We start from the raw sequence: 14,319 nt of genomic DNA on the forward strand, positions 1-14,319 counted from the left end.
CCGGAGCCGCTCTTGCCCCACGGCGGCGGAACAGGAACGCGGCCCCAGCCGCGGCCCCGCTCCCCGCGAGAAGCGGTGACAGAGACCGGAACCTGCCCCGCCCAGCGCTGCCCTCGGCGCCCGCGGGACCTCGCTGCGGGCCTCGCTCCGGAGGGGGAGGAAGGAGCCGCCGGTTCTCCGCGCCCACAGCGCCGGTAGGAGGGGAGCGGGACGCGCGCGCCCTGCCTCTCCAGCCGCATCGCGGGCAGGGCGGAGGGACCCTTCCCGGGCGCCGCCGGTAGCCCGAGGCCTCGCCCGCTCGGCGGCGGCGCGGGGGCCGCCACCATTTTAAACGCGGCTCAACGGCCGCAGCCCCCGCCCCGCGCAGCGGCCGCCGCGCGCTCGCACGCGCGCCTGGCAGCGCCCCCCGGGGCGGGCGTGCCCTCTATTTGTAACTTGTGCCGCGAGCGGATTGGCTGAGCTGCGCGCGCTCTGGCCCCGCCCCCTGTGTCCGCGCTGCCGCCATGTTAGAGCGCCGGGAGGGGGCGGAGGGCTGCCATAAGGCGGGCGGGCGGAGGGGGAGCCATAACGGCGGCGGGCGGTGCGCGGCGCCCGGGAAGGGGTAGGTCGGCGGGGGACTATCGTGTTCGCTTCTCGGCGACAGGAGCGAATGGCGGACGCCGCGATCCCCAGTGCTGGCGAGATGGAGCCGGAGCAGCCTCAGCGGACGGAGAAGACCAGCGTGGGCCTCGGCGCGGAGAGTAACAGAGCGGGAGCCGCTGAGGACAGCACACAAAATGGCGGACGCTCTGAGAGCAGTAGCGCTGGGGAAGCGCTGCTGGCGGCTGCTGCTGCTGCAGAGGACACGGTCCCCCCACACCTCAGCATCTCTAGCAGCAGCCAGCGCAGGAGCAGCACCTCAGCGGCACATGAACAGCAGCAGCAGCCGCCCAGCGCTGTGTCGGGGGGGCCGCCCCCTCTCCTTAAGCCCCCAGAAGACCTGCCTGTTAGAAGGAACTTTCAGATCCCCAGGAAGAGCAGAGAAAAGAAAGGTTGTTCCTTCCCTTTCCCTTCCTTCTCTCCTTCACTCCTCTCTTCATCTTATTCATTAGACAGGCTCTTTGTGCACCTCACACAGCTGCATGCAGAATCCTGCGGGTGTGGAGGAGGCTGTGGCACGGCCCGGACTAGCAAGGCTGCTGGGGGTAGGATTTTTAGTGTCACAGAGGTTTTTACGTTCTTTCCCTACCCCTCTCTCTTTTCTTTCTCGTTTTTATTTTGTCACAAGGAGGAGGAAAAAAAACGAAAAACAAAACTCAGCTTGAATTTCAGACCGTTGCTTTAAAAGGACGGAAAAGCTGGATGCAATCAAGGGTGGGCTTGAGCATTGATCCTGGCTCTGCTTCTGGAGACGCAGTCGCATGCAGAGAAGATGGTTCTCTGGGACACAGACACGCGGAGAAGATGGTTCGCTTTCCTCTCCCTCCAACCTCCTCTCTGCAAGAGAAGGGTGTAATCCTGTTTAGGGTAGACTAGCAGACACTGAGCAGAGTTGTTCTTCGTTGATGTGACGCAGAAGACTCTTCTTATCTACTGCAAGTTCCTTATTTCGCAGGGAGGAAGTGATCATCCCATGTTCACGTGCCTCGCCTTGGAAGCATTCGTCTTCCAGGCGTCCAGGGTTTGTTTTTTGGTTTCCGAGTAACTCTTTTTCTAAAAGCCTGTGGCATTTCTTGCTTTTCGTGAGACTCCATTGGCTTCTGTTTATCCTTGATTTTGTTAAGTGGTGTTGAAGACATGTCCTATTCCCTCTCTGAAACTTCTATCAGTTCTTGACCTTTTGCAGCTTGGGGTCAGTAACTTAGTATCTATCACAAAAATACGTGTTTGCATAGGCTTCTCGTTCTTCAGAGAAGAGTCTAACATCTAACTTCTTGAAATGCTTTTCCTCTGTAAGGAAGAGATGAAGGTAGGTTTATTTCATTATCCAGCCTTTCCATTTCCCTCCTTTCATTTTTGGCAGTGATGTCCCCTTTTTCCTTTTCTTCCTTTTCTTTCCCATTGCCACCCCTCGAGGGGGATTACAAATCTGGCAGAGATTAGTTGTAAAAAGGACTGGGTCGATTCAGAAAAAAAAAAAAAAGTCTTAACCATTCATCTGACAGAAAAATGTCTGGATAAAACATGATGCCTCTTGTGCTTCCATATGTCAGAGCCGAGTGTGGTTACGTTTGAACACCTTTAAATATCTCTCAGAAATGTTTAGTACTTAACCATAGACATTTGGAGTTCTTCTCTAGCATTTGATTCCAATGTGAATGGAAACCTGCAAAATACCTGTTTGGGTCATCTAATTCATCATTTGCCTATGCAGAACCATCTCCTACAGTGTGTAAAAAGTTTTAGAATATGTAGTTCAAACATCAGACTTCTGTGTTTTTTGGGGTAGAAGGAGAAGCCATTCTTACCCTGCTTCTGAAATTTGTTTGCTCATGTCAAGGTCATTCAACCCATTCTTAAGGCTTTACTTTTTAGTGTACTTGTCTTTTTTTTCTTTCCCTTTCAGCTTGCAGAACGCTTCTGGAGCATTTTAATCGTACTGCCAACCTGAAGTCTTCAGGTTGGAAACCTGCTTTGAGAGAGCGTGTTGTAGGCAAGACTGGCAAAAGTTGGCTAGTTTAGAAACCGCCAGCGTGATCTTTGAGGACAACCAAATTGCTATCGGTATTGGCATTTGAGAAATGGTGCGATTAAATCCTGTCTAGAACTAAACTAGAAGATCAGCCGTACATGGATGTCCGACATTGTAGTGGCACATGCTTACAACTTGCGTAGTACAGGTGTTCAAATACATCTTGCTAAATTACAAGATAATCAGAGTATCATCTATCCCACTAGCTCTCTTGGCTAGATTCTAAATTCCAGCATGAACCAATAGACGTGGAAGCTTCCTCCATCCTTCTTTGTATTGGAATTGTCCTAGTTTTCTTGCTTTCATAAATCTCCATGTTATTCCAGGACATACCATCCTGAGAGATAACTGCTGTCTTGATTATGAAGACTGATCTGTCATGTACAAGCTATAAAATTTGTACAGGATGGCTTTGTTATTTGGATAGGGTTAGGGTTTTTTGTGGTTTGTTTTTCTTTTAACACCAAAATGTGTTTTGGGAACAATTTTTGATTGTGAAGCAATTAAAAATGAATCTGCAAAACGGGCAAATCCTGGAAAACTTAGGACTTAGCTGCTTATTTAGCCTTTCTGGAATTTATCTCCACTTCAATTTGGAGACTGAGAGACTGCAAGTCAGCAGAAAGAATCTTGTTAATGTGGAGAAAGACATCTGGAGGAAACATGCTTCTTAAAACTAACCATGATTAGTTACCACAGAATCTTTTTTCTGATTTCCTTTTTGTTTTTCCTAGCGGAAGAATTCAGGAAACCAAACTAAAAAAGGTTGGCTCTGAGATTTTTTTTTTTTAACATGTGCATACGTTTGTTTTACTACTAAACTAAAACTGCCTTGAAAGTTCCTCTTTTCTTGGTACATACAGTTTAGTAATGGTGTTATGCTCTCTTGAGTAGCTTATATATTTTTTGTTTGGTCTTAGTATTATAGCCAGTTATCACGGTCTCTTCCAGTTTCATTGTCAGATCTTCTCAGGTGTCCAGGTCTGCCTGAAACTTAAAAGATCCTTGTTTACTAGGAAGAGGAAAACAAATTTTCAAGATAAAGCACTGGAAGGGCATTTTTTGACTTACTGAACTCCATAAGTGGTCCACATACCAAAAGGCAATTCCAAAAAACATGCTCAAGTAGCAGCCAATAACGTAAGGGGTTGCTTGTTGATAAATGTTGGATGTTTATTTCCATAGTCTACCAAGTTAACAAATGACTGCTATTTCTTAGGCCGAGTGGGGAAAAGAGGTCTTGCTTTTGTCCATGAAAGTCTTAGTGCTTCTTGCTTGGAGGACTAAGTTGTCCCTTTTCTACTTAATAGTATTTGATGTTTCGTTTGCCTTGCCTTTTGTCTTCTCATTTTCCACATCTTCAGTAGAGGCGCTGTTTGCTACCTGCTGTTTCTACATGGGGATTTCGTTAAGCAATACTTGAACTTGACAACGACTTAGACTTTTTGAGAGCAAAAGACATCTTGGGCTGAAAAAATCACCTAAGTAACAAACAACATCATAGTTCACCACCACCACAGATTTTTGGTCTTAGTCTTAAAAAATGAAGACTTAAAGAAAATGATGCTTCTCAGTGGAGTTTTTGTAGCAGGAGCACTTGTTTGTGAAGAGTGCCAGCGTTCTGCCAACTTACCTGATGATAAGCCATTTACTTATTTTCACTTGAAAGTTAGTTCAGGATTCCTTAAAGAGAATGTCTCTGTCTTCCTCTTCGTCACATTCTGACTTGAAAACAAAAAAACCTAAACCAACACAAACCCAGTAACGTCAAACTCAGTTTTCTCAAATTGAATCATTGGGCAGCTGTGAAAGAGAAACTTAAAGCCTGTAGGGAATTGTGTGCATCTGAATATCCAGTCTAATGTCTGTCCCTAGACTAGGTATTAGCTAATCTTAGTTTCCACCTAAAAATACTTGCATATGTTCTAATACACTGGGTAAAAACTAAACAAAACCAGTATTTATACTTAGTGCTGCAGAACGAGCTTGCAGAAACCACAGTATTTGACCTGTACGTGTTACAAGGATACTGCAGGTCAGTCCGTACATAATTGACTGTTTAAATGACACGGGTCCAATAAAGGTGCAGCGTCTCCATATCAGGTTTGTGTAGTGAGCACAAGAAGTACACATGCACACACTACTGGTCTTTGAAGTGGTACAGGACTGGAGATAAGCTTCATAATCTCTTCATTTGCCTGTGGACATAGGATTTGGTGACTGCTGTAGAAGGTCTAGTTTATACTTCTCAGGTTTTTCCTTGCTTCTGAACTCCATTGTTAGGTGAGGTACAGGCCCTTCTATAGTGACCTTAATCTTTTAGAAAGTAGCTGCCCTTTAGTGCTTAGATGACAAATTGCTAGTTACCTCAGTAGATAATGTTTGGGATTTTAGCAAGAAGCTGAAGCCTGCAGTGCCTCAAGTGCTGGAAAATCTGTGAAAGTGGATTAGAGCCTGTCATGAAGCATGTGATTAGTGTATTTGAAGAGTCATGCTCAAACAAGGAAAAAAACACGCCATGCACTCTTAATTTTTTTTTTTGTACTGTTGTATAGGGTAATTTAGCTGAAATTCAAAGCTCAGTGACTTAATTTTTTACTTTACCATTACAATACTGTCTTGCAGTCAGTTTACCAGATTTTTCTCATCATTTAGCAACTCACAAATGGAATGCAATAGATAGAAAACTAGCAGACTGCCCCTGAGGAATAAATGCTTAGTGGGTGCTGTCTGGTTTTCAGACCAAGTGTGGATTGTCTGCCACTGCCATATATGAAGAGGTGTCAGGCAGAGAGGATAAAATTTCATGTTTGTAAGTCCCATTGGAAACATAAGTAGTGTGTCAGTTCTGTAAGGATTATGTATTCAACAAATTTAATTCATGTTCCTTTTTTCTCAGTCAATAACTGCTCATGAAGCCAATCACTCTTAATTTGTGCATATAGTAAACTAAGGCAGGATTATGTGTGTAGTTGCTGTTCTTGTTCACTTCAAGTGAGCAGTGCACATCAAAGGAAAGACTTGACTGTGAAGTTTTTGGATTATTAAGCATTTTCCTACTAAAAGGCGGATGTAAGGTCTTGTTCTTGCACTGATGTGATCTGTTAGGTGGAATCAGTATAGTTTTAATGTTCTGTATGTTCTCAAATTGAAAAATTGGAGTCTCAAAAGTGACATTGCTGCCCAAGTAGTTTAAATATTGCAATTTTGGTCTGTCTTTACTATAAAGGCAGCAACAGCCCTTCTTCTAACTTCAGTACTATCTCTGGTGAACTTAGATGATGGTTGGTTGGGGTAGAAATTTGATGAAGTACAAGAAAGTATATATATTCTTGACTAATAAGTAACAATAGTAGCATACTTTCAGTTCTCTGCTAAGAAATTGAAGAAAAAAATGCAGTGGTCTTTAAAAGCATCTCTAATTTGCTGTATTCCATAATTTAAGGCGTTAGGTAGAGCTCTTCCATCTATCTGTTGAGAGCTAATTGTACAGTACTTTGTGTAGGTTCTCCCGAACTGAAGAACAGGGGGACTTGCTGTTGGTGGGCACCTGCCTCAGCTCACTCGTCAGAGCTTTCCACAAAGCAGGAGACACTTCAACACCAATGGGAACATAGTCGACAGTATTTGGATGGTGGGATCTTAATTGATGTAATAATATGCCTCTTCCTAGATTTGCATCTGGGAAGTAGGCAAGACATTGTGTATAGTTTGTGCTTGCTCTTTCTAGCTAGTCCTGTAGAGTTTTTTATTTGCCTGGACTCGAGGTGGAAGACACAGGGTGGGTTTGAGTATGTGTTTCTAGGGGGAAGGAGGGAGAAGGGGTGGGGTACAGTAATCACTGTTAAGGAAATGGGAAATTTGGACACTGGTGTCGGTAACTTTCTGCCTTTTAGACAGAAGAGGAGCAGGCAATGTGTGAAACTCGTGCACTACACCACTCGGGTTTAATAACTCCTTGTCAGAAAGATCCAAGGGGTGTTTGGGGGTGGCGTGGGACAGGATGTGTGTATCTATAGTAGGCTTGTTTTGTATTTTACTAGTAAGTGTTTCTTCAGTACAAGTGCATTCAATCTTAGTAATACTAAGTTGAGAATTCCATTTACTTCTGATGATCTTTCCCCCCGTGTTGCTGTCAGCCTTTCAAGAACAAAGGCATGATTACTAAAAAGGGTGTTATATAAGAACAATTTCTTAATCGCTTTGGTAACTTCCACTCTGTAAAAGTCACATGTTCATTGTTGCTAGTGTTGAAATCGTTGCTTGGCTTTAGTTTGCGGATGTGGTGTCACATGATGAAGGGGGTGTGTGAATGCAGCTTTTACTGGATAACGCAAAACAGTTCAGTTTTCATTTAGAACACTTGTTTCGTATTGAGGCTAAGGCAGTGCATGTTTCCTGCAGATGAGGAGAAGATTACTATCTAAATCTACTACCATATTATTTAATGAAGTTGGAGATACACTCTAAAGATGTAATTAGATTTAATTTGCTGTTAGCATAATGATAGATTGTCTTTTATGTGAGACTAGTACTATGGTAGTTCATTCCTAACTGTTGTAACTTCTAGTGATTTCAGGTGGTGGTGGTTCGACGGTTTATTTTGGTGGGGAAAAATAGGCCCTCCTACAAAAACAGCAAAAGCAATCTCAGAAATATCCGTTGGGAGTTCTTTGTGTCTGAAGTTTGCAAATACCACAAAAATACTGTGCTTTCTCTGAGTGTTTTGGAAGTTACCCCAGGGAGAAAAACACTTGATGTACTGAACTAGTTCAGTTCCTCCAGAAGGATTATTTTCCTAGACATTACTCAAAAGCTGCAGTCACATTCTCTGCTGAGAGGTTCTCGGGTTGCTCTTCTGAGGAGTTTGGTCGCTTTCGGTACCCAAATCCAAGTAAATCAGCGTGGGGAGATGAACACTTTGCTGAGGGAACTGGGACAAAGGTTTGCCCTTGGTGAATTTGTACAACAACAGAGGAAGGGCCTTCCTTTTCAAGCAGTTATCGTGAGGGATAAGATCATGAAGCGTTAACACAGGCAGCCTGGTTTTTAATAGTAGGAACTTATTTGGCTACTTAAGGCAGTATTGAATTTATTCATGTTTAGCCTAATTACCATAAGCAAACAAACAAAAAAAACTCTAACGGTTCTAAAGAGAGGCTAAGTTATGAAACTGTTGGTGAGGTTTTTATTACAACAATTTGTTCCTCGTTCTTATTTAAAAGCTAATTAGTCTAATTAAGGTTCTGAAACTTTAATTACAGTGGTTTGCAATGTGTATCAGATGTTTTCAAAGGGTCAATTCAGATTTGAGGTGCTTCCTTTATTAACTTGTGAGAACTAGCTGTTCAGGAGTAATATTGAAAAAGCATAAAGAAACGTGATTTTTGTTTGGTTTTTAAGATGCTATAATTCTAGGAGGCTTTAACTTAAACTTTCTAGTCTAAATTCCATCTTTTTCAATATTTTAGGTGCTTTGTATTCTAAATTGAATCATGAACCGTTTGTCTTTGTGCATAAACTGTCAAAGAGCTGGAGAATGTTGTAATTTTTTCAGATGTATTCTGGAGCTCATTATTTTATTTCTTCTCTTTTATAGCACTCTTTCAGCCAGTAGCTGTAGGCTCTCGAGAATTTGAGGATATTGTGAAGATTCTGCATTCATCTTACCTGGAACGAAGTTCAGTGTCCAATTTTAATTACAAGAAAGCCAGCTTAGTTCATAGTGAGCTGTTGGAAAAGGAAGTGAGTATGCTTGTGGCTTCTCCTTATGAATAAGGTACAAGTCAAATGAAACTTAATGTTTTTCTGAGTCTACAGGCAAAGACCTAGAGATTATTTTCTACTTAAGTGCTTGATTATTTAATTGCGAACTTGTATCCCCGAAATAAAAGCAGCTATTTTTCAAGCAAGTTTGTTACTGCATAGACATAGAGTCTTGCCTGCTAGGTACTCAAAAAAGACTAAAAGAAAAATTATATTTGGCACCACATTTCTGTGCGTTTTTAGTTTTCAAAAATTTTCTTAATTTTTGTGTATTTTTAATAACCTGGAAGCATGTTATAGTGTCGTATTTGAAAGTGCTTCCCGTGAACCTCAAGATTAAAATATTTTTCTGATACTAAGTTTACGTGGTCTCTGTAATTTTGTTGTTTTCCAAGAAGTACCTCATAAAATTGATTACTTGAACTAGTAAGTGGAGCAGCTTGGTTGAAGCACTTCTGCTGTACCTCATGTGGTGTCTCTTAAATCCAGCCTTGCCTTTCTTTCATAACGCAGATTAGTTTTCAGTTGCAGTGTCAAGAAATTTCATGGATGGAGTAGTAGAATGTATAATTGGTTTGCTGTAATTATTATCTTGAAATTATAAGGTAAACTCTGAAGCCTTTTTTTTCCTGCTTTTTATAACATTTATGATTCATGGTTACAGCTAAGGAGTTTTGTGACTGATGAAAACCACCTCAGTAGCATTGAGGGGTAACTGCAAAAGTACATGCATGACGTAAGAGATGATGATCTGTCTCCTAAAAAGAGAAAAAGACTTATTTCTGGAATTTCAAAGATGATATGAAAAACATGCTTCTAGGTAGTTAGGCTACAAAGATAACACTAGAACATTAGTGCACAGGTTTGAAGAGTGTCTCTTCCTTAAAAAAACCCAAACAAATCTTTGGGCAGATTAAGCCAATGATTTTTCCCATAGGTATAACGTTGTTTAAATTTAATTTTAACATACTATAGTCTCATTCAAATTATCTCTTTATTATTTTTGTACACTTGGATCTGCTAACATAGACGGGGCCTTAAAACATTGACACTTGAATGTGACAGCAGTAATCTGTCCGCATGTGTTAAGAACTTTCTGTTATAATAGTTTACAGAAAAACGCAGAGAGCTGAAATTTGATGGTCGCTTAGAAAAAGAGCTTTCTGAAAACTATGCGTTTCTGATGGTTGATCGACCTCAGGTAAGACAACAAAACTGCATATAGGATGCTTTCTCTTCTTTCCAGTTGAGATTTTTGTTTTTGTTTTTGTTTTTTTTAAACTGTGTTTTTATGGACACACTTATTAATCTTTAAGTTATTTTTGCAAAATTCAGTACTGGGAGGTGTAGAAGGATGGAAAAGAGATAACGATATTGCATCACTGTTTAAATCCTTTATTCTCTGCTATTTAAGGTGCTCCATTTACACGTCTCTGTAAAGTATGTTCTCTGGTTTAGGCTCTGATTTATAAATTAAAGGATAGATTTTTGGGATGGCATGTGGGGTTTTATTGGTTTTGTGTTTGTTTTTTTTGTAACTGAAAAGGAATGTCACGTTTTCATTGCAATTGGGTTTTTTTTTTTTTGTTTTTGAGTCAAGAAGAGGTTACCTTAAGGAGAAGGTAATCTGTAATATTAGAAAATGGACCTTATATTCTGTGTCTCTTCATTGGTCCTATGTCTTTAATGAAAGTGATGGAAAGAGAATTTCCATGCTTTTTTCTGGTATTACAGAGCCAAGATTTCTTAAGTAATCGATCATTTGGCACATTTACCTCTGCTTTGTGTATTAAAAGCAAGCAATGTTCTTAAAGTGTGTTTAAGGTTATAGGGAGGCTGGTTTTCTTTTAAGGTATGGGTGAGTCTGTGTAACTGCTTCATACTGGGTGTTTGACTTGCATAGTTGAACAGTTTGTATAGCAATTCAGACTAGTCTTACCTCGGGGCCATTTTGTTTGTAAGGGTTTTTTGGGGTTTGGTTTTGGGATTTGTTTTTTTAGCTCAATCAAAATTCTGTATTTGTTGTTTCTCACTGTTTGTGCTGGTCATATTCTGGTTTTCCTGATAGACTTGCTTAAAAAAAGTCTGTTCTCTTCAGATCCAAAGCATATGTGAAAAGGGATTGCAGGTGGGCCACTCCAAAATAACAATTCTCGGCAGCCCTTCCATGGGTAACTATCTTTTCATTCATGTGTCCTGGTATTAGTCAGTATGAATTGGCAGATCATGTGATGTAGTTGTGTAAACTTTCAGTTCTCTTTCTGTCTCTTATTGCAGGGACATCACAGCTAGGTATTTTTAGAAAAGTAGATTGACATAAGAACATTATTTTGTAACTCTGTTTTTGACTAGTTTGTTTAAATTCTTTTCCTAAAAGGAAGACCTAATTCTCATTTTGGCTGAAGTCAAACCAAGATATCATGTCTTCCCAGTAAAATTTGGAGGCCAAAGAACTATGTAATCTATGACTGTGTGGCTCTCTGTACATACATCTATGTATGTATACGCATTCAGAAATACCTCGTGGAAATAGTAGCTCAGCTTAGTATTGATGTAGATAGAACTAAAGTTCTTGAATCCACAAATCCAAGAAAAGCGTAGATAAATCGGAGACTTGGAAGAGTCGCAAGGTATTAGATTTGAAAGTGCAAGATGCAAAATGCCTTTTGCAAAGCTTTTCAAATGGAAAATTAAGAAATAATTTTGTCATCCTATAAGAGTAGCGTGATACAGAGATACCAGTATGAATGTTGAAAGCAGAACAGATGTGAGGGTGGGGATCAAAGGTGTAGGACAAAAACAAAACAGTTTTTACTGTTTTAATGTTTTAACATTCAGCATAATGTGTTTGCTTTTTTATACTCGTCTAGGTGTATATATCTCCAGGTATGCTGATTTATTGCAGCCTAATCCTCTAGAAGCTGGAGCAACTGGAGATCTGATTGTTTTTAAAATAATAAAGGTAAATTTGTCTTAATTGTTTTTAAATTATATTGCTTACTGATAAAATGAAGGTGGTTGTAACCTAACATACTGCACTCCCGTTTACATAGTTATCTGTTCGTAGAGAAACTGGAACCCTACCAGATTTACAGTCCAGTGTTGACACTGAGCTTAAGTAAAGCATAATGCATTTTTATAGAAAGTGAAAATGTCGTGTTTTCTTTGCAAGTATGAAACTAAGGTACTGCTATAAATGTACTAATGAAACTAATGTACTGCTTTTTTAATGGCCTGTTTTCATTTCCCTGCTCTTACTTTGGTACTTGAAGCATTTTATCAGTTTTCAAGAAAAGCTTATGCTTACAATTCTTCTGCTTTATTACAGGGAAAAATGAAAGGCATATATGACCACATTGGTATGAAAGCAATGGAATCAACAGTAAAGAGTGCGTTCGATCCAACGCCAAAGCATGAATGTCATGTTTCAAAGAATGCAAATAAAGTGACCTCCTTGTTGGCTTATCGAGCCTACGAACTTACTCAGGTAGAGGAAAGCTGAGCATGTGTTAACTTCTCACATAAGAATGTTATAAACAGAACTTTGAAGTGATGGAGATAAAAATCACTGAAGATACAATGAACACTGAGCATGACCTGTAAAGCTGCAGTCTGGTGTATGTTTAGCAGTAGCCCACAGGTGTTTGTATTAGAAATTACAGGATAACATCAGCCTCTTCTGTTTCCGTTCTATATACCTGGACCTGATGGAGAAGATCTTCAGATTAGGATGTAGGTGGAATGGGAAATAGCTAGGGAATGTACGTGAGGACTAGAATGTAAGCTGGGGAGGAGAGGAGATAATATAGGGAGTTTGTAGAGTAAAAGTAGAACTGGCTAGTGGGCACTGACATGGACTCTTAAAAGGGGAAACGTTGCCTAGGAAAGAACGTTTTTCTGCCTTTTTTTTTTTCTTTTTTCCCTTTTTTATTTCTTTTTTTTTGTTTCCCAGTGCTCAGGTTTGGAGATGGTAAGGGAGGAGAAAATGGAATTGGTTCCAAGCATCTCTGTTCCTCCACCTGTTCCATCTCTGTTACTGCAGTAATCTGTTGCAGTCAGATTATTCCATCAAGTGCACAGATGTCAGGATACTTACTTGAAAGCGTTCTCTTCAGTATTACTGCTTCTTTTGACTTGTGTAGATCAGAGCTGGGCACTGAATCAGATGTCTAGAAAATGAATGCGTGTTTTCATTTCTTATTACAGACCACCTTCCTTATTTGACGTTTTTCTTTATCCTCAGAATTTTGTGACTGGACTAAGGATGGACTCCAAAACTCATAGCAATATTTACTCTCCTCAGTGAATGTGTTTTTTTTGTTGTTGTTAATTATCCCTTACATCATCAAGAATATGCTTTCAAATAAATGTTGCAAAATTATTTTTTCATTCTTGATTAGCTCCTGGGGTAGTGTCCATCCTGTCAGTGTTTGATGAAGGAACGAGGAGAAAGTGGAAAAAATTACCTTAATTGATTGTGTTATAAAGTACATATGAGAACAGAATTTAAAAGCTTCCTTATTTGAGGTATCAGCTTTTGAAGAAACAGGCTGTTGGTAAAAGGAATATGTGTGATTTATTATGGAAACTTACAACTTGTTTTATATACCAGTTATTGTTTGGCATAATGGGTTTCAAACAAACTCCCTTTGTTTTTTTTAAGTAATTAATCACGAGGTATATTTGGTAAGCTATTCCTGTGACTTTCAGTGAAGAAGGATTGTTAGTATATTTGCAAAATACATTTTACCAGACTTACAGTTTAACATTGTGTTTACTTGTTTTTCTAGTACTATTTTTATGAATATGGCTTTGATGGGATAAGGCGAAGACCAAGACATGTTTGTCCTTACGCTGTGGTTTCGTTTACTTACAAAGATGAAATGGTGCACGTACCAAAATTCTTGCCCCCATCAAGGTAAGCCAGGAAACGAGTTCTGGAAGGACCGCATGCAGCATGGAGATTTCGTAGCTCTTGGCAGTAGCTGAGCATCGATATAGGTGAATGGATTTAGTGCTGGAATGAATGGACAGGCCACAGGGCCTTAGCGTAATAAATACTTCGAATGCAGAGCAAGAGGGGACAAAATTGTTTTTATGCAGCAGGCTGGCCCCAGTAGGAAGCAGTTCTGCTGCTCTTTTCTCCTGCTCACCTTCTGCCTAGGTGGAATCCCTGTATAAAGTGGATTTTTTTGCTTAACTGAGGAAATTCACAGACATAAAAATGTTCACAGCATTATCTTGCTTGGTATTCTAAAAAAATGTTCTGCATACTTTGTCACTGAACTTTTCACTGGTGTCGTCTTATTGCTTGTGGCGGGAATATCTAAATGGGTAGTTGATGACAAATACAATACGATATGTGTGTGGAGAGGAAGACATCCAGATGGGACTGTGCTATGTGGTGCTAAAAATAGTTATCAAGATACCTAAAATAGCACAAGATGCTGCAGCAGTGATAGCTGGAGGTTAGAGAGTGAATTATCAGTGTTGCTATTTTGTTAGACTAATAAAATACCCTCAATGTAAAATATAGTAGCCAGAAGTTTCTGTCTCAACTTAGTTATTCTTTCTTTTTTTTTTTCGTTAGATCAAACAGCTTCAACACAGATAGAAGCACAGGTAAGAGTGAATTGAAATGTATTGCTTTTATGATATAAGCATGGAAGGCTTTGGACTTTTTTCCCCAATATAGTTTTGCTTATCTTTAATCAGAGTGATCGCTTCGTTATGCGGACTGTGTACCTTACCTGAGTTTTATCCTGTACCATGGTGATTGCAGGCACCTCTTTCTGGTACTGGATCATCGAACAGACACCTTACTCTGTATCTTCTTTTACCAGAACAAACTCAAAAGTATTTTTTCCCCTCCTTTTCTACTT

General features: G+C 40.3%; 1 protein-coding gene across 1 annotated transcript in view; it reads left to right on the plus strand.

The window, feature by feature from the left end:
* Positions 1-600: 600 nt before the first annotated feature.
* TASOR (transcription activation suppressor) overlaps positions 601-14,319 on the plus strand; it is a 34,006-nt gene continuing 20,287 nt past the window's right edge. Inside the window, exons 1-8 of the mRNA XM_086618803.1 lie at positions 601-1,031; positions 8,271-8,416; positions 9,546-9,638; positions 10,536-10,608; positions 11,308-11,399; positions 11,766-11,924; positions 13,228-13,355; positions 14,028-14,059. Coding sequence (XP_086474929.1) covers positions 650-1,031; positions 8,271-8,416; positions 9,546-9,638; positions 10,536-10,608; positions 11,308-11,399; positions 11,766-11,924; positions 13,228-13,355; positions 14,028-14,059 — 1,105 coding nt within the window. The 5' untranslated portion in view covers positions 601-649. The remainder of the gene's footprint in view (positions 1,032-8,270; positions 8,417-9,545; positions 9,639-10,535; positions 10,609-11,307; positions 11,400-11,765; positions 11,925-13,227; positions 13,356-14,027; positions 14,060-14,319) is intronic.

Source organism: Tauraco erythrolophus, chromosome 12 (assembly GCF_009769465.1).
Source record: "Tauraco erythrolophus isolate bTauEry1 chromosome 12, bTauEry1.pri, whole genome shotgun sequence".
NCBI lineage: Eukaryota > Metazoa > Chordata > Aves > Musophagiformes > Musophagidae > Tauraco > Tauraco erythrolophus.